The sequence below is a fragment of the Brassica napus genome (genome assembly GCF_020379485.1).
Source record: "Brassica napus cultivar Da-Ae chromosome A6 unlocalized genomic scaffold, Da-Ae chrA06_Random_23, whole genome shotgun sequence".
Lineage (NCBI taxonomy): Eukaryota > Viridiplantae > Streptophyta > Magnoliopsida > Brassicales > Brassicaceae > Brassica > Brassica napus.
The window spans coordinates 1-23,972 of record NW_026014062.1 but is presented as its reverse complement, the minus strand read 5'-3'; the positions used below and the strand labels follow the sequence as shown (position 1 = coordinate 23,972).

The 23,972-nt window shown below is 35.9% G+C and overlaps 4 protein-coding genes across 4 annotated transcripts; 2 read left to right on the top strand and 2 right to left on the bottom strand.

Annotated features, from left to right (window-relative positions):
- Positions 1-778: 778 nt before the first annotated feature.
- LOC125594371 (probable calcium-binding protein CML34) lies at positions 779-1,540 on the bottom strand. The gene has a single exon (XM_048770637.1). The coding sequence runs from the start codon at positions 1,420-1,422 to the stop codon at positions 1,021-1,023; it is 402 nt and encodes a 133-aa protein (XP_048626594.1). The 5' UTR covers positions 1,423-1,540; the 3' UTR covers positions 779-1,020.
- A 226-nt stretch (positions 1,541-1,766) lies between these two features.
- LOC125594370 lies at positions 1,767-9,606 on the top strand. The gene is made up of 3 exons (XM_048770636.1): positions 1,767-4,923; positions 5,001-5,082; positions 5,158-9,606. The coding sequence occupies exons 1-3, from the start codon at positions 4,559-4,561 to the stop codon at positions 5,839-5,841; spliced, it is 1,131 nt and encodes a 376-aa protein (XP_048626593.1). The 5' UTR covers positions 1,767-4,558; the 3' UTR covers positions 5,842-9,606.
- LOC125594368 lies at positions 3,370-4,267 on the top strand. The gene is made up of 2 exons (XM_048770634.1): positions 3,370-3,606; positions 3,743-4,267. Exons 1-2 carry the CDS (start codon positions 3,370-3,372, stop codon positions 4,265-4,267), a joined length of 762 nt encoding a protein of 253 aa, XP_048626591.1.
- Positions 9,607-19,060: 9,454 nt separating the features above from the next.
- Positions 19,061-19,822, bottom strand: LOC125594369 (probable calcium-binding protein CML34). The gene has a single exon (XM_048770635.1). It carries the CDS (start codon positions 19,702-19,704, stop codon positions 19,303-19,305), a length of 402 nt encoding a protein of 133 aa, XP_048626592.1. The 5' UTR covers positions 19,705-19,822; the 3' UTR covers positions 19,061-19,302.
- Between the last annotated feature and the right edge of the window lie 4,150 nt (positions 19,823-23,972).

Below are 23,972 nucleotides of genomic sequence, written 5' to 3'. Positions count from 1 at the left end.
CGGGTACCCGTTGGCATTCGGATCGGGTTTTTCGGATTTCGGTTCTTTTTTATAACACCTCCTAGGTCTCATTCTAGTAAATTTGCAAGTACGGATCGGGTTCGGATATAACACATCGGGTTCGGGTCGGTTTTGTATCACATCATAGAACCCATAAAGTAATCATATATCATTTGGATTCGGGTTATATCGGATCGGTTCGGATATATCTGAAATAAAATCTAAAATTTAAAAGTAAAACATAAGAAATATATAATTAAGTATTTAAGGTAGTTATTTAAATTTTAAATACTTATTGTTAGATAACATATCAAAATAAATATAAAATTGAATATTTGAAGTATATATTCATGTTTCATATAATTATATTGTATATTATTTTGGACATTCGGATCGGTTTCTTCGGATATTTTTTCGGATTTTTCGGTTTTTTCAGTTTTTCGGGTTACCCGTTCGGGTTCGGTTATTAACACTTCGGGTTCGGATATGTTTTGTACCACCTTACAAGATCCATTCGGATATTTTTTACATTTTGGACCGGATACGAATCGGGTTTTTCGGTTCGGGTTCGGTTCGGATTTCGGGTTACGAATATTATGCCCAGGCCTAAATCAAATGTTGTCGGAGATCAATCTCACCCGAAACAAAGGCTCTTTGAGTTTCTGATATAATGTCTTGCAAAATGTTCTTATACCAGTTATAAATATCTCGGAGATCCTCTTATATTACACCGAGCACAAACTAATAGGTCGCAATTTTTAGACTTTGTACATAAACATATTTTTCGGCTTTGTATATAAACATTTTCTTCAGTTGATTTTATGTTTAACAAAAATTATTTTAGATTTCAATAATCATTGCTAAATACCCACATGACATTTGGCAAGTGCAGTATTTAACAGCATGCACTTGAAATTATTTTTAAAGACAAGACACGGTCGAGAAATCTCTGAACCGATGACAATACACATCAATAAGGATAAGCAAACATAGTTACTAAACAAGCAGACCAGTCATCCTTCATTTCTTAAACTCGCCAATGATCATAGCCATAAATTCCTCAAAGCTAACATAACCATCACCATCTGCATCCACGGCTTGAACCATCTCTGCACATTTTTCTTCTGTGAAGTCCTCCCCAAGCCCAGTCATGGCCGCATGGAACTCACTTGCTGTTACCTTTCCGTCACCATCAGTATCACAAAAATCAAAAGCTTCCTTCAACATGTTATTAATGCACAAAGTAAACTCGTCAGCGTCAAGCTCACCGTCACCATCCACGTCAAATTCCTTGAACATCTTTGTGATTTCTTCATCAGGAATGTTCTTAGAGAAAGCAAGAGCCGCTTCACGGAACTCCTCCAGTGAGAGCTTGCCGTCGTTGTTCTTGTCGAACTTTTGGAGGATCTGTTTTGCAGACATTTTCTTATTATATTTGTTTTAGATTTTTCTTTTGTTTATGAGTGTGTGAATTTTGACACACTATTGTCTGGTATATATAGAGTCTTGACAACCCTAAACAAAAAGACCTTGTAAATATTGATAGTTCCAGTGAATGATTAATAAAAATGAAAATGAAAAAAACAAACTAGGAAATATTTGGAAAATATATATGTAGATATTATCCTACAAATGGATTTGTTTCATAATAACATAGTGCAAAGCTAAGCTTATTTTAACAGTATTAACCTTTAAATATTCTTATAAAAAAAAGAAATTATATTTCAAGATTAGAAAACAAATTTTATATTAAGATTTTTTTCCAAAGTTGATGGATTCGCTTCTGCAAATGTTAAGTTTCCATTTAAACTATCAAAATTAAATCTTCAATATTAGGAGAATAATAAGCAAATGTAGAAAAAACAAAATACCAAATCAATACATTCTAATTATGATAATTTACAAAAAATGTTATATAAAACATAACTTCCAGATAAATCTAAATACGTGTGTCATACTTATCCTATAATTTGGGTACACGTCGACGATCGCTGACTCATTGTGCTATCAAATCATTTTCCTAAAATTGAAGATATATTAAGGAAAATTTGCTAATTTGGAACCAAAACACAGAACTATTGTCCCCTTTATAATTGTTTTTGAGAATATTGTCCCCTTAGAACTATTAGGTAGTGTTAATACGAAAATCCCTCTATAATTATCTAACTAGAAAACTTAAGATAAAACAATTCTAATTAATATTTTTTTAAATATTATTTTTACATAAGGTAGAAACAACAAAGGTAAAAAATAGAAAAAACTAAACCATTTTCTTCTTCACACCGTAACCTATGGCGATCTTGGTCGTCATCTTCTCCCCGGCCTCTTGCTCTCCGGCATGAAATCTTAAGCGCCGGCGAACCCTTCTCTGTTTCATTTTCACTCTTCTCTGTTTCTTCTTCCATCTCAGCTCGTTATCCTTGCGGTTTCACAAAAGCACTGACCTTGTTCTCTCCGCCGACGAAAAACGCGACGATAAACGGCGCCAGAACAAGATAATCATTCGCGTTTGTGACCAATAGCTCTACTCCTTTTGTCCTTCCTCAAACACCATTAATCCTTTTGTAATTGAAGGTTAGGGTTTTGAGATCCCCAATTTTTATTTTTTTGATTTTGTTTATGTACATGCTTTAGAAATAGAAAATGGGTTTGATTAGAACATATATTCGATGTAAGAAACTGATTTAAGTTCATCAATGATCTAACCTTATTGCACCTTTGTGTGATTATGTTTTGCGCATGATGTGGAGAAATGTAACCGTGTGCTTTTGTGAATAGACATGTAACCGTGTGTTTTTGTGGTTAACAGGAATGGAAATTGAGCTTCCAAAACTCATAGCTGAAGCAGGGGCTGAGCATCATGTTGATAAGATTAACAACACTTGTAGGTTGACAGTTCTGGGGCTACTGAAGAAGCAACTTGAGGATGAGTATAATGAAGTTTTGAGAGACCTTGTATTTGGTCCGATTTTGGCTATTAATGAGCATGAACTCTATACTCAGGGAAGGTTATTCACAGCTTCATCTGCAAAATGCTAGACATTTCAAAGCGTCACGAGTTATGGTTTAGCTTTGCTAGAAAGCCTCTTCGGTTTTCTATGCAAGAGTTCTACGCTGTGACAGGTCTCAAATGTGAAGCAGACAAAGACACTGATTTTGAAGCTTTGAGAAATGATAAGGGGGTTTTGGGACACTTTGCTGAAGCAAAATGGAGAAGTAGACATGAAGACAATTAGGCTGAAGCATCTTACGGAGTGCAAGGACTGGTCGCGTGTGGACAGGGTCAGACTAGTCTACCTTTGTGTTATTTGTTTTCTGATGACTAAGGATGAGAAGATCAATATCCCTCATGCATACATAAAATTAGTGATGGATTTTGATAAACTGAGGAAGTATCCGTGGGGTCTTCATGCCTACGATCTGCTTCTGGATTCCATAAAGAAAGCAAGGTTCAAGTTGAAGAAGAACAGTTATGTATTAGATGGATTCTCCTATGCCCTACAGATTTGGCTTATGGAGGCGATTCCAGACATTGGGACTTTGCTGGGTCAAAAGTACAAGGAAGGCATAACCAGTGTGAGATGTCAGAACTGTATGGAAAGAACTGTATGGAAATGGAAAGGTTTCTTATCATGATATCACTGCTCTAGAGACTGCACTTGGAAAGGTGAACATAAACATCAAATTTATTTACTTGTTCATAACTTATAAATACTGATGTTCTTTGTTTTTGTATTTACAGAAAGCGGTTGTGTTTCCATTCATATCTGATACCGGAAACAATGATGTCGTTGCTAGTGTGAGATTCAAAAGGGATGATGAGAAGAAAGATGAACGAGTTGACAAAATTATTTCCTTGATCAATGCAAAATTTGATTGGAGCAAATTCGTTTGGCAAGTTGAGGAAGATATGCGGACTCAAGATCAGCTACATGAGAAGGTTGATGTTGCTGTGGAAGCTAGTCAAGATCAGATAGATGGGAAAGATGAGGTTGCCGTGGAAGGTGAACTAGAAGTATCTGAAAAAGAAGAACAGGTTGAACCTGTAGCTAAAAGAAGGGTCACGAGGAACGCAAAGGATCCCGGTTGTGAGTCTAGGAAGAGACAACTACTTTGCCAACGCGCGGCAGAACAGAACACTGGTCTCGATGATCAAACGAAGATTTTTATTACGGGATTGTTCAACACCTCCTTCAACTCAATGAAGGAAGAGGTTAAGAAGCATGTGGATCATCGCTATGACAAGCTTGACAGTGAGATTGCATAGCTCAAGCAAACAGTGGCAGCAGCTATAGTTTCAAGAAACGATGTCCCTGCATCCGAGAGGCCCCAACCTTTGGCAATGCCTAGCCCTCGTTCTAAAAGAAAGGTAAACAAGAAATGAAGTTCCGTTTGTAATGTTGCGTAACATGTTGTAATATTTTAGCTAAGTGAATACCTTTCTCAAACACAAGTCTGTAATATTTTGTGCCGCTTTGATTGTATGATATTCACGGTCGTGTATTAATTTTGTTTTGGGTTGTTTTATTAACAGGATGAAAAATTAGACGATGTAGAAATGTCTGAGATTCATGGGAATTTGCATAATGTATCTGTCTCCCAATCGTCTAACATTGATCTAGAGATGGATACACAAGATTATTTATGGAAGACAATGGGAAATCTTATACAAGATTCATATGTGAAAGGATTCGATCCATCCCAAAAAGCAAAGGTTGATGACCCAATGGAATGGTTAACCCTACTGACTTCATTGAATCCCAAGGAAACCCCACTGACTTCATTCAAGCCCAAGGAAACCTCACTGCCATTTTTACGGGACAGAGATTTGCCTGACGATCGTGTAAAAGATAAGGATTACTCCTTGGTTTTCGTCCCCGAAGAATCTTGGGTCAAACTCGTTGAGTGGTCCTTAACTTCCATGTGAGTTTTTCCCTTTTCCCTTATTTTTAAAGTTTTTAATAGCAAAGTAGCTGATATCTTCGGGATATTAATCACAGGGAACTTCAGATTGGACCTTCAATGTTTACAAAAGAGATGTCAGCACGTATAGTTGGACCTACAGAGTGGTTAGAGAACTATGTAAGAAAATATAACTCTGTACTTTATATTTTATTCTTTTAGGTCGTGTGTAGAAGGTAATAAGATTTTTTTCAGAAAATTGATGTCATGTTATTCTTATCCCGGGAGAGGACAACATTGGGAAGATGGAAGGCAAACAAGGTCGCTTTCATGAGCTGCGTTTTCAGTAACCAAATGAAGTGTTCATACGCCACTTTTGAAAAGGACAAGACTAAGTTTAAAGTAGAAGGGTTGCTACACGACTACGGGACAGGTCAACTTCCTCCTCATGGAAGAACGGGACTTGTGTGGGATGTGGACGTCAGCCGTATGTATGTTCCTGTTTTTGTCCACGGTAACCACTGGATCTCTATGTGCGTTAATTTCGTTACTCGAACGATTGAAGTTTTTGATTGTGCCGGATTGAAACACCATAAAGATGTGGAGCTTTTTGCGAATTTTATCCCTCGGATTGTAAAAGCTGTCCAGTCAGCTGAGAAAAAGAAGCATCTCAACGTCGTTAAATATAAAGTCGTGTACGTGCCAGTGCCATTCATAAACAAGAGTAGTAGTGACTGTGGAGTTTATGCACTGAAATTCATCGAGTGTCACGCTCTAGGCTTGGATTTCACACTGGTGAACGACGACAACATTCATGAAGCCAGACATAATATTGCATATGATCTTTGGGAAGCTGCAAACAATCCCGAGCTGATGTTGCGAATGTCAAAGTACACACCTCCGAAGACAATAACTTCTGATGTTGTGGAGCTTGTTTAGATTATGTACTCTTTTATGATTTTATTGGATATTATTGGATGTTATTGGACAGTATCTATACTCTAAGTAGACCCTAAACCTATGATTGTATCTATACCCTAAGTAGACCCTAAACCTAATATCATATCTGAACTATAAGTACACGACCCTTAACCTAAGATCGTATATATACCCTAAGTAGACCCTAAACCCTAAGATCATATCTATACCTTAAGTAAACCCCATACCTGAAATGAAGTCAAAGTACTCTGTCTCCGTTAAAGTTGTTTACCCTTTCCTCTTAGATTCTCGATATGACGTCGCAAAGAAGATCAATTGATGGAATCCCATCCAGATGTTGGTGTGGCAAAGGGATTGTGACATACTTTTCGAAGACAGATTAGAACCCGTATAGACGTTTTTACAGATGCGAGATAGGGTTAAAGGTTTATGATTTAGATTTACATTTTTGAACTCAGATTATTCCATGAATGTTAATTGTTTCTGATATAGATTTACGTTTTTTTGTCTTGATTTAGAGGAAGAAAGAAGACCATCTGTTTAAGTGGGTTGATGAAGCTATGTTTGATGAACTTCGTAGGGTTGATGCACAACAAGCTCTAATTGAAGAAGAGATTGATGATTTGAAAAAGTGTTTGAAGAAGACAGAAGAAAGGGTAGATGTAGGTTGTGTAGCCATAATTCAATGGCTTTTCGAAAGGGTTTGTAACTCAGATTAAAGTTAGTAATAAAATTCTTATCATTTTGCAGAAAAAGCTATATTAAGTCATCGATAGAACAAAGAAACTCTAAAATCCAAAGTGAAACTCAAATCCCATTCGATATTTTGAGTCAATGATCAAACAAAGAGAAACTCAAATCCAAAGTAAAACAAACATCCAAAGACAAATAAATTCGAGAGGTCTATATTGCTCTATCACAAGTCGACCTATTGTGCCCTTCAATCCCACACCTACTGCATTTGCGTTTTGTGGAACCTTTTGTGGAACCTTTACTTCCTTGTGAACGAATCTTATCTTCAACTGTCTTGCATCTTCGTTTCTTTCTCCTTCCTGCTGCTCTTCTACTCTCTGGAGGAAGAAATTTTGCCTTCTCCACATGTTCTGGGACAATCCATGCATCTCCAGGAACACTTATCGGATTTATGCTTTCCTCGTAAACTGAGATCCAAGAAGAGGTTGTGTACTTCTCGTCAGTCAGACTGTGAACTTGTCTGCCTACACTAAAACCGAATTTTATGGCATGCCTGCATGGGATCTTTAACAAGTCGAATTTTCCACAAGAACATGTGCGTCTCACCAAATCAACCATACATTCAATTTTGTCTCCACGAACCAGAAACTGGTAATCGTTAGTCGGGTAAACTGCAAACGTCTTTCCCTTCTGAATCCTTCTATCAATCTTCTTTTCCACAGATGTGGTCAATGGCTTTGAATTCTTAGAACTCAGAGTTCTCCGTTCAAAAAACCATCGAGTCATGATTTCCCTTATGTTGTCCAGTAGAGGAATGATCGGAAACTCCCTTGGCGAACACAATGCAGAATTCATCGATTCAGCAGGATTATTGGTCCTAATATCAAACCTAAAACCAGGAAATTGACAGCGAGCCCACTTTCTCACATCAGCTTCTATTAGATATTTTCCAATCGCAGGACTAATCGAGCAAATATCTGTAAAAATCTTTTAAAAATCAGCAACTCGATAAGCTTTAGAAACCTTTGCAACCAAACCAACCAAACCTTTCCCATGGTAATAAGTTACAACATTATTCAGCAAGTGGTGAATGCAAATTCCATGATGAGATTGAGGGTACACGTTTGCAATAGCTTTACCAAGTGAGGTATTCCTATCAAAGAAAAAAGCTAAACTCTGCTCATCAGCAATAACCACTTTAAGTTGTCTCATAAACCAGTTCCACGAGAGGTCATTCTCTGAGTCAACAACTCCAAATGCAAGTGGATATAAATTTGAGTTTCCATCCAAAGCAGTAGCAACTAGTAAAACACCTTTGAATTTGCTCTTCAAAAACGTCCCATCGAGAACAATAACTTTTCGAATGGCTCTGTAAAAACCTCTGACACACTGCCCAAATGAGATGAAAAGGAATCAGAATCTCCCATCCTTGTCAGTTTCGTAAGATGTATGTAACCCAGGATTAGCTTCCTTCATCATGTACAAGTATTTGGGAATCTTCGCATAACCTGTTTCTGGAAATGCCTCTCATTGTGTTGATAGCATACTCACGCGCATCCCACGCTAAAGACTTGGACACCTTGATCCCATGCTCACCACGCATAAGCTCAATGATATCATTACATTTTGGCCCCGCCTTCACACCATCGTACTTATGCATAATCAGATTACCAATTGTTTTTTGCTGAAGCTGTCCTTACAGATTTGTTCCTTGCTGATGGAGCACATGAATGTTCAGCAACATATTTTCTGATAATGAAATATGAAGAACCCTTTAACCCTTCTGCACGAACTCGCCAGCTGCAATCTTCATCTGCACACCGAATATACCAAATTTTGGTATCCGATCTGACGACTTTATAGTCGAAATTATGTTTCATTGCACAGATTTCGAATGTCGCATTTAGTAACATTTTATTGCTAAAATGTTGACCCTTCTTCACAATATCCAACAAAGCAAATCGTACATTATGTCCCTTGCTTCCCTTTATGTCACACATCTTTTCATCATCACTTTCATCCCGCTCAATGTCTTGTTCGTCGAAATTGGTTTCACCAGAATTCACATCTGAATTTTCATTCGTATGTCCCTCCATTATGGCCGCACCAAATGCTTGGTTATTCAAGTTTACATGTGCCTCCCTATTGAGATTCTCATCCTTTGACTGAAGACACACACACAAGCGCGTGGAAGGTTTGGTCCTCACATAGGTTAGAAATTTTTTAACTTGCCGGTCGTTGCTGATGATAACCGGAGGAGACTCAAGAGTATTAATCAACTCAGAAGGTAAGTAGCTTAACTCGAGATTGACCAGGGTTAGATCGATTCCAAAGTCATCAGAAACCATCAACTTTAGCTTCTCAATGGTTGAACTTCCATCCGAATTCAGTAACCTACCTCCTTTTGCTTTATCAGCAAGAAAACTCCATCCCTTTCTAACTGATGAGTTCCACAAACCACAAAAAGAATAGATATGCATCTTAGTAAACTAGATTGACAAAACACAAAGGAGAAGAAACATAGAAGAGATCGTTGAGGAAGAAGACTTCCAAAAACGATTTGCAGTCAATATTTGGTAAGAAAAATTAAAAAAGTAAAGAAAATACTTTCAAGATCCTTCAAATATCTACTAACCATTTTTGGCCTTAATTTTCGGAATTTTGAAACAAATTTGGCAGAAACGGGATTCTACCAGTGGAAAGATATAGAAGACAACGTAGATCAAACATTCTACCGACAATAGTTAAAAGCGAAATTAGCAGAATGTAGAAACTACATGTAGTAGAAGAAAGACTAAGAAGAAGACCACCGGATCTGCTATTTTTTAGAAAGTAGTAGGAATAGTAGATTGTTTTTTCTACCATGGTAGATGGATGAAAATTTGGCAAGTTACGTTTTCTAACTCCAGTAGATTATAGTTTTCTTAGCAGATTCTACCATCTATTTCACCGTAGATGGAAGATCAGATCTTCTACCAGTTTTAGGGAGGTATTGAAATTCCTCTATCAAACATAATTTTTTCACCAATATATTTTTCATAAGTACTCATGTATGTTAAGATCGTGTTCTGTTTTTTTTTTTTTTTTTTTTTGCTTTTCAATTAATTTATATGAATTTTTACAAAGTGTAAGGATAGTCATAGTCAAAAACTGCCAAAAGTTGATTTTGTTTTAAGGGGACAATAGCTAAGATAAGTCATTCCAAATTAGCAAATTTCTCATATATTAACAAATTGTTTTTTAAATTAATGGAAAACCATTACCATTGGATTCAAGTATTGCTACTTCGACGAAAAAGAAAAGTATTAGTAACGTAATCAAAGAATTGTATACACTTATTTTTTAAAAAAATTGAAGAACACTCGGTTTTAGTGCTTACGTATTCAGTGATGTGAAAACAAGAAATAAGAATATGGAGCTTAGGAGGATTCAAATGTCTACAAGGAGAAATCATTTAACATCCATATGCGTTTGGCTCTCGCGTCACTTCCTTCTTTGTAGAACATTTTTTTTTTGAATGAATGTTAAATTTTATTTACCAAAAAAAAACTTTTTACATCAAAGTGTAGACATTTTCAAAAGAACTACTACTTCTCAACTTCTATCTCAAGAAAACACAAACTCCAAATATGAAAATTTCTACTCTAGTTCCAAACAAAAATTGGAGACCATCAGCCATACTCCTCCCCTTCTGCATTTTCACCAGGCTACGCTTATTCCTTACCCCTTTATCAACAAGCTTATGTAGCATAGTAATGGCCATAGGCTTCTCACCGTGCTTAATCCTATTCATTTCCCTCCAAAGCGCGTAAACAACAGCTTGGAATGAATATTTCACACAAAAAGTGCTCTTCACACCCCTAGAATTGTCTGATATCAGCGACACAATAGCAGCCCAATCATTAGAGTGAGCACTTCGAAGAATACCAAGAGTGAGATGCTCCCAAAGCTGAGAAGAGTAAGCACATTCGAAGAATAAATGGTCTCTAGTCTCTGCTGCATTCTTACAAAGCACACATGTTGTATTAACTCCCAAACTTCATCTAGCAACTTTGTCTATTGTAGCAAGTTTATTTAACAATGCTAGCCAAGTAATGAACGTAAACTTTGGCGTCGCCTTAGAGAACCAAACACTTTTTGCCCAAGGACATTGACCATAAGTTTCTCTAAGCAGCAACCAAGTTTCATGAGTTGAGAATTTCTTTTTGAATCCTGACTTCCCTTTCCACTTATTAACATCCTCCAGATTATATCTCATCTTCTCCTTTACCAATCTCAGCTCAGCTTCTATTTCATTAAGAATTACATTTATGTGCTTTCTTCTTCTCCTTATACACCGAACGACTTCCTCTAAAGTGGCTTCTTTCCTCACACCCGTATCAATAATGCCTCTATCTTCCAAAAGATCAAACAGCATTCCCTTTCCAGACCACTTATCAAACCAAAACCAAAACGAAGTATGACGTCCATTACCCACTTCCTTATGATAGAAGTTTTTTGCAACAACTCTCATCTTCAATATCTTCCTCCATCTCAAGGAACCAACTTGACTCTTAGAATTTACTTCCCAAAAGCTCTTCTTCTTAAGCAAATAGAACTTAATCCACTTACCCCAGAGCGAATCTCCAGACAACAACCTCCAGATAATCTTCAACCCATAGACCTTATTGACCTCTTTCAGATTTCTTATCCCCAAACCACCTTCATTTTTTGGTTTACTGATATCCCTCCACGCTACCTTGGTCTTAAGTACAGGCCCATACCAAAGAAAAGAAGCACAAAGTTGTTCTATCTCCTTCATACACTTGCTAGGGAGCCTGAAAACCGCAGCCCAGAAATTTACTATACTCATAAGCACATGAGTGATCAACTGAAGCCGACCGGCATAAGAGAGGAATCGACAGGTGCTGATCTTGCTACGAACTCTTTCCACCAAAGGAACATAGTCTTGCTTGCTCATTGCTTTAGTCATCAACGGGAGACCTAGGTAGCGAACATAGAGCTTTCCTTCAGGAAATGGAAAGTTTCTCAAAATTCTGCTTCTTTCTTCCTCGACAACTCCTGCCATGGAAATAAGTGCATACACGTCTCTTTTCTTTCTTGCAATCTTTTTGGATTTATGGATATTTACATGGGACATTTAAAACTTTGTGGATGATCGACTGACTGGTTATCATGCCTACGTTTTAATCTTGGAGAACTGAGGTAAAATATGTTTCTTTTATTAGTTGGAAGATCCAGTTGTATATGTAAACCCACCACGCAAATTTTTGTTGCTCTTCGTTTTTTGCTTTGCGTGACAAATGTAGAGTTGATCGACTTTTATTGTTTTCAAGGTCAATAGGGACTAGAGAGGTAAAGTTTCCCGTTTGTATTCAAGATTGTGATGTACGATCCAAGAAAAAAATCATTGTTGTTGAGGGCTTGGTTCCATGAAACTGAGCAACTAAATAGTCATTTCGAAGTGTTTGAGGATAATGAAAGTTTGAGCTCTGACTTCAAGTACTGTATAGTCTTCGTAAGAGAGGCTTGAATCGAAATGAAACTGTCTCGAGGTTTGAACAAAAGAAAATGTAAGGGGAAGCGACAAAAGAGGGAGTGAGATGGGCGAGGATTCTCGTTCGTGGCAATTAGGATTAGAATAGCTTTTTACCTCATGTTTCTAAAATCATTTTCTGATGCTGGAGATCGTCTGGTTAGTGAAATAACCAAGTAGGTTCTTATGTCAACAGGATAATATGATATACGTGGATCAGTTCTTATCATCAATGAATCAAATACATTAATAGCTTGCACCTTACGTTATCTTTAAGCTCGTCACACAACACTCCTAATTTTGTCTTTTGTCATTTGTCAATAGCAAAGCCCTAAGAAAAAATAAAAGAGAAAATAAAACTCCTTAAAACTACTACTAACGAAGGAAACAAAAATTAAATGAATATTAATTCGGATGATTTTTACCTGCAAATTATTATGCAACTCTGGTTTACGATAATCGAATTCCTCTTCCTCTTCTTTTTTTTTTTGTTGGTTTACTGAGGTGTTCTCTTTTACTCCCTGGAGTTTCTCTGTCATATGATTCCTACTGGTATCTTGATCATCTGCAACTTTTATTTTTCTGCATTTGTTCGTGTTGGCCTTTGGGTATGTACGTATGAACTTTACAAGTTTATTCAATAACACAAAGCGTTAAAAAAGAAGAAGAAAATAATGGAAAAGGAAAGGCAGATGAAGAACAAATCCATAACAACAGTTTGAAATTAAAAAAAAAAAGTTTTTGTTTGAGATTACTTTCATCTGTGTATGACAGAATTGGAAGAAAACGTCAATTAATTACTAAATTGAATTACACTTGACGTAGATGAAGAAACAAACATCTGAATTGTTGGATTAAGCTTGAAGATTGCTTGAGCTAGAAGTCATTATCCTAATCCTACCTAGTTATGGATATATATGAATACTAATATTTAGGAGTTATCTAATTGTATTACCTATTAGAATTAGGAATTATAAATCTCTATATAAGAAGATGCAAACATGTTGCATAACTTGTGAGTTGATAGAGATTAAGAGAGCTTAAGTTTTGAGTTAGTTTCTTGAGCATTAATAAAGAGAGTTATTCTTTATACTTGATCTTCTTTGATTCATAAAGTTCGAGTACTATATGAATAAAAGCAATGATTTGTTTTTGAAGCAGACAAGACACCTCTAGATTATTATTTTTTTAACAAAACTTGGGTTCACCGTCTACGGTGAACTCTCAAATTCACCTCTATTATTAACACCAATCAAAGTGTCATGTAGGATTAGGAGAAAAAATAATATTAAAACTTAAAAAAACGGGGAAATAGCTTTAAAAAAAAAGAACGTTGCCGTCGCAGTTAACTAAAGAAAAAGTTTACCGAAGAAAAGAAAAAAAATACAAACTATGGAACAATATTTGTCTACTGCTTCTTTTGTCTTGTTTTCATTGTGGAAGTAGTAAGATTTGCAAAACTTTACTACAACTTTCAAAACCTAATGGAGACGGAAGCAGTAATAGAAGAAGGATTGTTGGACGTGGGGATACTTCCTTGTAACATTAGGAGCTCTGTCTCTGTTCCTGCTAGGAATCACAAGAAGCTCTCGGCAACAATAAGGGAAGAGACGAGAACTCATCCTCCAGTTACATACTGTGTGAAGTTCGAGTCATTTGACACTATGTCCAAACTGGTCAAAGACAACGGTGACAAGTACGAGTCACATCCTTTCTCAGCCGGTGGATACAATTGGTACGTACACGTATGTTGGATTTAAGTTAAACACATGAGAATTGATTGTCATTGTCAATAACTGGTGAAAATTTGATACTTTTTGCAGGACACATTGAGATCAAGCCCAGCAGAGAACAAAGCTATGAAAAGAGCAAGCTTTGTGGGAGTAGAAACTGGCTTGACAACAAGTTCATCACACTGAATATTCAGTAAACATACCATTCCCTGGAAAATTCAACATCAACCTCTTCGGAGTAGTGTGGCGGACAGCTTATGTGGTTGAAGTTTTCTCTTTGACAAACCCCTTTGACACTAATCCGATATCCGGACATACATGGCTAGATTTGAAGTACGTAAGTCATGGTATGTTTGTACAACCAGACGGACATGGCTTGATTTGGATTGGAGAAGAAATCAAAATTCGATTTGAAGGCATAGAATTGGAGACTCAACTTGACAAACACAGCTTCCATCTTCTCTGTGGCGATGAAGGAAGCCATCGACTCCTTTAACAGGCGACGTTCTTTTATTTTTTTAAAGCTATTTTTTTTTTTTTTAAGTTTTAATATTCGTTTTTCTCCTTCGTGGCACTTTGATTGGTGTTAATAATAGAGGTGAATTTGAGAGTTTTGTTCTTTTTTAATTAAAAAACTAAGATATTTTTTTATATATCATAAAGATTTTTTAAAAAATTTATATTCTTGTTGAAACTGTTTATTTAAATATTAAATAAATTCTGATGATAAAAATTGATAATGATATTAAATATTCAAATCGGATAATTTAGTGAATTTTTATATACAAAAGTGCAGTTTTCAAATTTAAAGTTTATTTAAATGTATTTCTCCAAATTTTCCGTTTAAAATATTCTTTTTGCACAGGGTACCAAATTTGGGAAAATTTGGATAAATGCACTTCCATAAGAATATTATTTGAAAAATACACCCTTTTTAAGCTTTTTGAAAAATACACTTATCTATATATAAATTTACCAAATTGTCCAATTTTAATATTTATCAATTCTTATTAAACAATTTTTTAAAACAATTTTTTAAATAAAATCGTTAGAGAATAGGGAATATCTTTTAAATATACTACACAATATTTTTCCCATATCTTTTTAATATATCTTAAATTTATTTTTTTTTATTTTGAAAAAAAATTAAAGAACGCAAGACGGTCTCGTCTTCTCGTCTTCTTCGTATTCATTCTATTTCTGAAAAAAAAAATTCTTTCTCTCTAGTTGAACAGATTCTTCCTCTCATCTCAAGAGGTTTGTTGATTCATCAATCAGATTTCTAATTCTGCTTCTCTTTTATTCTGACAAATCTGGTTTTTTTTTCTTTTAGGAAAATCATGTTGCATTTGGCAGGAGTGTTGGGAGAGTGGAAGATGAATAAAGGATCATGGAAATTCATGGTGAATACAAGAGCAGGAGGTAAAATAACATATTTATCTCAATACACATATCTATCTAATTTTAATGATATTATTTTATTAATTTCGAATTTGTATATTAATTTCGAATTATATCTTGGGTAAAAAGGTCAAATCATAATTAAGAAAGTGTATTTTTCAAAAGTTGAAATAGAAAATGCAATTATCAAATTTCAAATCCTAAATAAGGTATTTTTCAAATTATCCCTACAAATTTATACATGTTTGATGTCGGTTTTCTTTGATTTTTTCCTAGTTTTTTTTTTCTTCGTTTAACAATATTTCTTCCCAAGCGACTTCATTTTCTTTCCCGACTTTCCTTTGTTTACATAAGTCAAATTTTAATGTAGAAAGGTATTTATGGAATGTGATAAACCCATTACTAATAGTTTCATCATGCCGAATAAAACCTCATATTCATACAAAAAATTATTTAAAGGTTTTCAATATTTAATTAACTGAGATTTTTGAAATATATAATTTTAGATAATCCCACATATATATGTTTTAATATAAAATAAAAATTTACATTCATATGTTATCATTTCTGAATAAATATTTTATGTGTATATATGCATATTCTTATTTAGTGTGACATAAAGTTCCGGTTCATTTCTTATAAAAGGGAACAAAAGAAATTAATAAAAATAGATTATTGGATCAATTTGTGCGATATCTATTTTTCTAATAAATCTTAAGAATATACCATTTGTGATGTAAGATTTAGGATATAATCATATAACATTTAAACCCTAATAATGTATGTTTAAGCCTCCGCTATAGCAGGTTGACTGTTTGTATACGGATGACGTTGGCGACTGCTTTAAATGTGATTAATAATGGAGGTGCACTGTCATTGATGCATGGTTCTTCTAACTGGTTTCTCCATTATGCATATACAACCTAAATTCTTCTGAAACCTTAGTAGGGGTTATTGGTTGTCGTATTTTAATGGATTTGAAAATCCGAACTAAATTTAGTGTTATTGGTTGTATGATTTTCAAATCTGTATTAAAATCATGTGTTATTGGTTTAATGATTTATAAATTCTGTATCAAATCAAGTGTTATTCAATCGTACGGATTTACTAATATATTTGATTTTATAATGAATTTGAATGGATTTGTTTGGATTTTTTAGTTAAAAATACAAAGACTCAGATCCGAGGAAAAACCTCCGGATTTGCATATTTTACTTGGATTTATAAATACTATATGAATTTCTAAATCAATCAAAATATATAAACCAATAACACCTTAGAGAAGATTGATTCAGTGTCAGATGGAGTTTTCTAAAAGTAGAAAGCATTTCGAGTTTTCCAAAATTTTCAAAGGATCCATGGAATTGGAGCCTCTCATGCATATCCTGCTTCTTGCTGCATGCGAGTAAATGATGGTAGTTGAGGAAGAATGAGTTTATGGAAAAATCGGCTAGATGAAGTGGAAATGATTATCTCCCCCACGTATCTCGAGCCACTCTGCAATGAAAGAAAACATGAAATATAGTTTCCTGATTGGAGCCATACACTGGGCAGTAGGTATCAGTCACAATGCCCCTCAAAGACAATCTTCCCCTGACTGCTAACGCACCTGGAAGTGCCCTCAACATAAATTGTTTTTATTTTAAGAGGGATGAAGCTGATTTGGTTGGGGAGGGGGGGAAGCGAAGGTCATTCACAGTTTTTACCAGCTTATATCCACTCCTTGCTGTGTAGCTTCAAAGCTTGCGATACCCCAAACAAAAGAGTCCTCATGCGAAAGGGAGATTACTGTATTATAACTAAGGTGACATCTTCCTCACTAATGATATGTCTGATACGGTCCATGTTCCATGAATGAGATGGATCATCAATGAGATCAGCAACCTAAAGATTCATGTCCACATTGGCATCATGCTAGTAATGTGTTGTGTGAGGGATAGTGTCACGATTATCTAACCAGACCTTCGTATTTTCTTCCTTTACACCAATACTTATTTTATGAGTTCACGACTATGGAGGACACTATGCCACACATAGGAACGGCCATATACTTAAACACCAGTCCATGAAAGAACAGTTGACTAAGTATTAGTGTTTAAGTACATCATCCATCAAAGATTCTAGATTGTCCCAAATACGCCAAGCTTGTTTACCAAGTAAAGTTTGATAGAAGAATTTGATGTCATGGAAAACTTCCCACATCTTTGGACTTGCATAGTTTTTTCAGGCTACTCAAGGGATCTCTTTCGACATTGTTGCACCAAAACTTAATCATCGCGCTAGTAAGCTTGGAGCACACATCCTTAGGGAGCTTAAGACACGAATTTACAAACACTAGAAGCGCAAAATCCACTGATTTGAAAGGAATTTATTTACCTCTCTGAGATAGAGACTTAGAAAACCTTCCTTGGATTTTTCTCTGAAACTTTTTCAGATAAAACTCAGTACCTTCCTCTTTGATCCACTAAAACACAATGGGGGACCTAGGTATAAGCTTTCACTACCCTTTGCTTTTATTCCAATGACATGTTTAATCTCTTCCTTTGTATTTTTTGGCACTTTTGCATCCAACATTACCGGATGTTTTAGGAGATTGATGACCTGACCAGAAACCTCGCTATAACGTTTGAGACAACATACACATCATGAGAATGTCGTCTTCAAAGCGGAGCTGGTGGACAGAAGGCCCGAGATAGCCAACTTAGATAGCCAACTTGATACCATGAAGGGAACCCGATGATTCATTGACATTAAGGAAACTTACTAAAGCTTCTGCGCACAAGACACAAAAAGAATGGCGAGAGAGGATCACCTTGTCTAATACTACACTCGGTTTTGATGAATGCGAGTTCCCATTCATGAGGACTGAAAGTGACATTGAGATCAGGCAAGACATGATCCATCTAATCCAAACACGATCAAATCCCATTTTTCCATTAGTATCTCCAAGAAATCTTATTCCATCCGGTCATAGACTTTGGACATGTCTATCTTAACCTCCATAAAACCATCAGATACTATATCATTTGTCCGGAGACTTTAAACTATTTCACGAGCAATCAAATTAGGCCTGGGCGTTCGGGTACCCGTTGGCATTCGGATCGGGTTTTTCGGATTTCGGTTCTTTTTTATAACACCTCCTAGGTCTCATTCTAGTAAATTTGCAAGTACGGATCGGGTTCGGATATAACACATCGGGTTCGGGTCGGTTTTGTATCACATCATAGAACCCATAAAGTAATCATATATCATTTGGATTCGGGTTATATCGGATCGGTTCGGATATATCTGAAATAAAATCTAAAATTTAAAAGTAAAACATAAGAAATATATAATTAAGTATTTAAGGTAGTTATTTAAATTTTAAATACTTATTGTTAGATAACATATCAAAATAAATATAAAATTGAATATTTGAAGTATATATTCATGTTTCATATAATTATATTGTATATTATTTTGGACATTCGGATCGGTTTCTTCGGATATTTTTTCGGATTTTTCGGTTTTTTCAGTTTTTTCGGGTTACCCGTTCGGGTTCGGTTATTAACACTTCGGGTTCGGATATGTTTTGTACCACCTTACAAGATCCATTCGGATATTTTTTACATTTTGGACCGGATACGAATCGGGTTTTTCGGTTCGGGTTCGGTTCGGATTTCGGGTTACGAATATTATGCCCAGGCCTAAATCAAATGTTGTCGGAGATCAATCTCACCCGAAACAAAGGCTCTTTGAGTTTCTGATATAATGTCTTGCAAAATGTTCTTATACCAGTTATAATATCTCGGAGATCCTCTTATATTACACCGAGCACAAACTAATAGGTCGCAATTTTAGACTTTGTACATAAACATATTTTTCGGCTTTGTATATAAACATTTTCTTCAGTTGATTTTATGTTTAACAAAAATTATTTTAGATTTCAATAATCATTGCTAAATACCCACATGACATTTGGCAAGTGCAGTATTTAACAGCATGCACTTGAAATTATTTTTAAAGACAAGACACGGTCGAGAAATCTCTGAACCGATGACAATACACATCAATAAGGATAAGCAAACATAGTTACTAAACAAGCAGACCAGTCATCCTTCATTTCTTAAACTCGCCAATGATCATAGCCATAAATTCCTCAAAGCTAACATAACCATCACCATCTGCATCCACGGCTTGAACCATCTCTGCACATTTTTCTTCTGTGAAGTCCTCCCCAAGCCCAGTCATGGCCGCATGGAACTCACTTGCTGTTACCTTTCCGTCACCATCAGTATCACAAAAATCAAAAGCTTCCTTCAACATGTTATTAATGCACAAAGTAAACTCGTCAGCGTCAAGCTCACCGTCACCATCCACGTCAAATTCCTTGAACATCTTTGTGATTTCTTCATCAGGAATGTTCTTAGAGAAAGCAAGAGCCGCTTCACGGAACTCCTCCAGTGAGAGCTTGCCGTCGTTGTTCTTGTCGAACTTTTGGAGGATCTGTTTTGCAGACATTTTCTTATTATATTTGTTTTAGATTTTTCTTTTGTTTATGAGTGTGTGAATTTTGACACACTATTGTCTGGTATATATAGAGTCTTGACAACCCTAAACAAAAAGACCTTGTAAATATTGATAGTTCCAGTGAATGATTAATAAAAATGAAAATGAAAAAAACAAACTAGGAAATATTTGGAAAATATATATGTAGATATTATCCTACAAATGGATTTGTTTCATAATAACATAGTGCAAAGCTAAGCTTATTTTAACAGTATTAACCTTTAAATATTCTTATAAAAAAAAGAAATTATATTTCAAGATTAGAAAACAAATTTTATATTAAGATTTTTTTCCAAAGTTGATGGATTCGCTTCTGCAAATGTTAAGTTTCCATTTAAACTATCAAAATTAAATCTTCAATATTAGGAGAATAATAAGCAAATGTAGAAAAAACAAAATACCAAATCAATACATTCTAATTATGATAATTTACAAAAAATGTTATATAAAAACATAACTTCCAGATAAATCTAAATACGTGTGTCATACTTATCCTATAATTGGGTACACGTCGACGATCGCTGACTCATTGTGCTATCAAATCATTTTCCTAAAATTGAAGATATATTAAGGAAAAATTTGCTAATTTGGAACCAAAACACAGGACTATTGTCCCCTTTATAATTGTTTTTGAGAATATGTCCCCTTAGAACTATTAGGTAGTGTTAATACGAAAATCCCTCTATAATTATCTAACTAGAAAACTTAAGATAAAACAATTCTAATTAATATTTTTTAAAATATTATTTTTACATAAGGTAGAAACAACAAAGGTAAAAAATAGAAAAAAACTAAACCATTTTCTTCTTCACACCGTAACCTATGGCGATCTTGGTCGTCATCTTCTCCCCGGCCTCTTGCTCTCCGGCATGAAATCTTAAGCGCCGGCGAACCCTTCTCTGTTTCATTTTCACTCTTCTCTGTTTCTTCTTCCATCTCAGCTCGTTTTATCCTTGCGGTTTCACAAAAGCACTGACCTGTTCTCTCCGCCGACGAAAAAACGCGACGATAAACGGCGCCAGAAACAAGATAATCATTCGCGTTTGTGACCAATAGCTCTACTCCTTTTGTTTGTCCTTCCTCAAACCCCATTAATCCTTTGTAATTGAAGGTTAGGGTTTTGAGATCCCCAATTTTTATTTTTTTTTGATTTGTTTATGTACATGCTTTAGAAATAGAAAATGGGTTTGATTAGAACATATATTCGATTGTGTAAGAAAAATGATTTAAGTTCATCAATGATCTAACCTTATTGCACCTTTGTGTGATTATGTTTTGCGCATGATGTGTGGAGAAATGTAACCGTGTGCTTTTGTGAATAGACATGTAACCGTGTGTGTTTTTTTGTGGTTAACAGGAATGGAAATTGAGCTCCAAACACTCATAGCTGAAGCAGGGGCTGAGCATCATGTTGATAAGATTAACAACACTTGTAGGTTGACAGTTCTGGGGCTACTGAAGAAGCAACTTGAGGATGAGTGAGTATAATGAAGTTTTGAGAGACCTTGTATTGGTCCGATTTTGGCTATTAATGAGCATGAACTCTATACTCAGAGGAAAGGTTATTCACAGCTTCATCTGCAAAATGCTAGACATTTCAAAGCGTCACGAGTTATGGTTTAGCTTTGCTAGAAAGCCTCTTCGGTTTTCTATGCAAGAGTTCTACGCTGTGTGACAGGTCTCAAATGTGAAGCAGACAAAAGACACTGATTTTGAAGCTTTGAGAAAATGATAAGGGGGTTTTGGGACACTTTGCTGAAGCAAAATGGAGAAGTAGACATGAAGACAATTAGGCTGAAGCATCTTACGGAGGGCAAGGACGGTCGCGTGTGGACAGGGTCAGACTAGTACCTTTGTGTTATTTGTTTTCTGATGACTAAGGATGAGAAGATCAATATCCCTCATGCATACATAAAATTAGTGATGGATTTGATAAACTGAGGAAGTATCCGTGGGTCTTCATGCCTACGATCTGCTTTCTGGATTCCATAAAAAGAAGCAAGGTTCAAGTTGAAGAAGAACAGTTATGTATTAGATGGATTCTCCTATGCCCTACAGATTTGGCTTATGGAGGCGATTCCCAGACATTGGGACTTTGCTGGGTCAAAAGTACAAGGAAGGCATAACCAGTGTGAGATGTCAGAACTGTATGGAAAGAACTGTATGGAAATGGAAAGGTTTCTTATCATGATATCACTGCTCTAGAGACTGCACTTGGAAAGGTGAACATAAACATCAAATTATTTACTTGTCATAACTTATAAATACTGATGTTCTTTGTTTTTGTATTTACAGAAAGCGGTTTGTGTTTCCATTCATATCTGATACCGGAAACAATGATGTCGTTGCTAGTGTGAGATTCAAAAGGGATGATGAGAGAAGAAAGATGAACGAGTTGACAAAATTATTTCCTTGATCAATGCAAAATTTGAATGGAGCAAATTCGTTTGGCAAGTTGAGGAAGATATGCGGACTCAAGATCAGCTACATGAGAAGGTTGATGTTGCTGTGGAAGCTAGTCAAGATCAGATAGATGGGAAAAGATGAGGTTGCGTGGAAGGTGAACTAGAAGTATCTGAAAAAGAAGAAACAGGAACAGGTTAACCTGTAGCTAAAAGAAGGGTCACGAGGAACGCAAAGGATCCCGGTTGTGAGTCTAGGAAGAGACAACTACTTTGCCAACGCGCGGGCAGAACAGAACACTGGTCTCGATGATCAAACGAAGATTTTATTACGGGATTGTTCAACACCTCCTTCAACTCAATGAAGGAAGAGGTTAAGAAGCATGTGGATCATCGCTATGACAAGCTTGACAGTGAGATTGCATAGCTCAAGCAAACAGTGGCAGCAGCTATAGTTTCAAGAAACGATGTCCCTGCATCCGAGAGGCCCCAACCTTTGGCAATGCCTAGCCCTCGTTCTAAAAGGAAAGGTAAACAAGAAATGAAGTTCCGTTTGTAATGTTGCGTAACATGTTGTAATATTTTAGCTAAGTAGTGAATACCTTTCTCAAACACAAGTCTGTAATATTTTGTGCCGCTTTGATTGTATGATATTCACGGTCGTGTATAATTTTGTTTTTTTGGGTTGTTTTATTAACAGATGATTGAAAAATTAGACGATGTAGAAATGTCTGAGATCATGGGAATTTGCATAATGTATCTGTCTCCCAATCGTCTAACATTGATCTAGAGATGGATACACAAGATTATTTATGGAAGACAATGGGAAATCTTATTTACAGATTCATATGTGAAAGGATTCGATCCATCCCAAAAAGCAAAGGTTGATGACCCAATGGAATGGTTAACCCTACTGACTTCATTGAATCCCCAAGGAAACCCCACTGACTTCATTCAAGCCCAAGGAAACCTCACTGCCATTTTTACGGGACAGAGATTTGCCTGACGATCGTGTAAAAGATAAGGATTACTCCTTGGTTTTCGTCCCCGAAGAATCTTGGGTCAAAACTCGTTGAGTGGTCCTTAACTTCCATGTGAGTTTTTCCTTTTCCCTTTTTTTTAAAGTTTTTAATAGCAAAGTAAAGTAGCTGATATCTTCGGGATATTAATAATCACAGGGAACTTCAGATTGGACCTTCAATGTTTACAAAAGAGATGGCAGCACGTATAGTTGGACCTACAGAGTGGTTAGAGAAACTATTGTAGAAAATATAACTCTGTACTTTATATTTTATTCTTTTAGGTCGTGTTGTAGAAGGTAATAAGATTTTTCAGAAAATTGATGTCATGTTATTCTTATCCCGGGAGAGGACAAACATTGGAAGATGGAAGGCAAACAAGGTCGCTTTCATGAGCTGCGTTTTCAGTAACCAAATGAAGTGTTCATACGCCACTTTTGAAAAGGACAAGACTAAGTTTTAAAGTAGCAGGGGTTGCTACACGACTACGGGACAGGTCAACTTCCTCCTCATGGAAGAAAGGGACTTGTGTGGGATGTGGACGTCAGCCGTATGTATGTATGTTCTGTTTTTCCACGGTAACACTGGATCTCTATGTGCGTTAATTTCGTTACTCGAACGATTGAAGTTTTTGATTGTGCCGGATTGAAACACCTAAAGATGTGGAGCTTTTTGCGAATTTTATCCCTCGGATTGTAAAAAGCTGTCCAGTCAGCTGAGAGAAAAAGAAGCATCTCAACGTCAGTTTAAATATAAAGTCGTGTACGTGCCAGTGCCATTCATAAACAAGAGTAGTAGT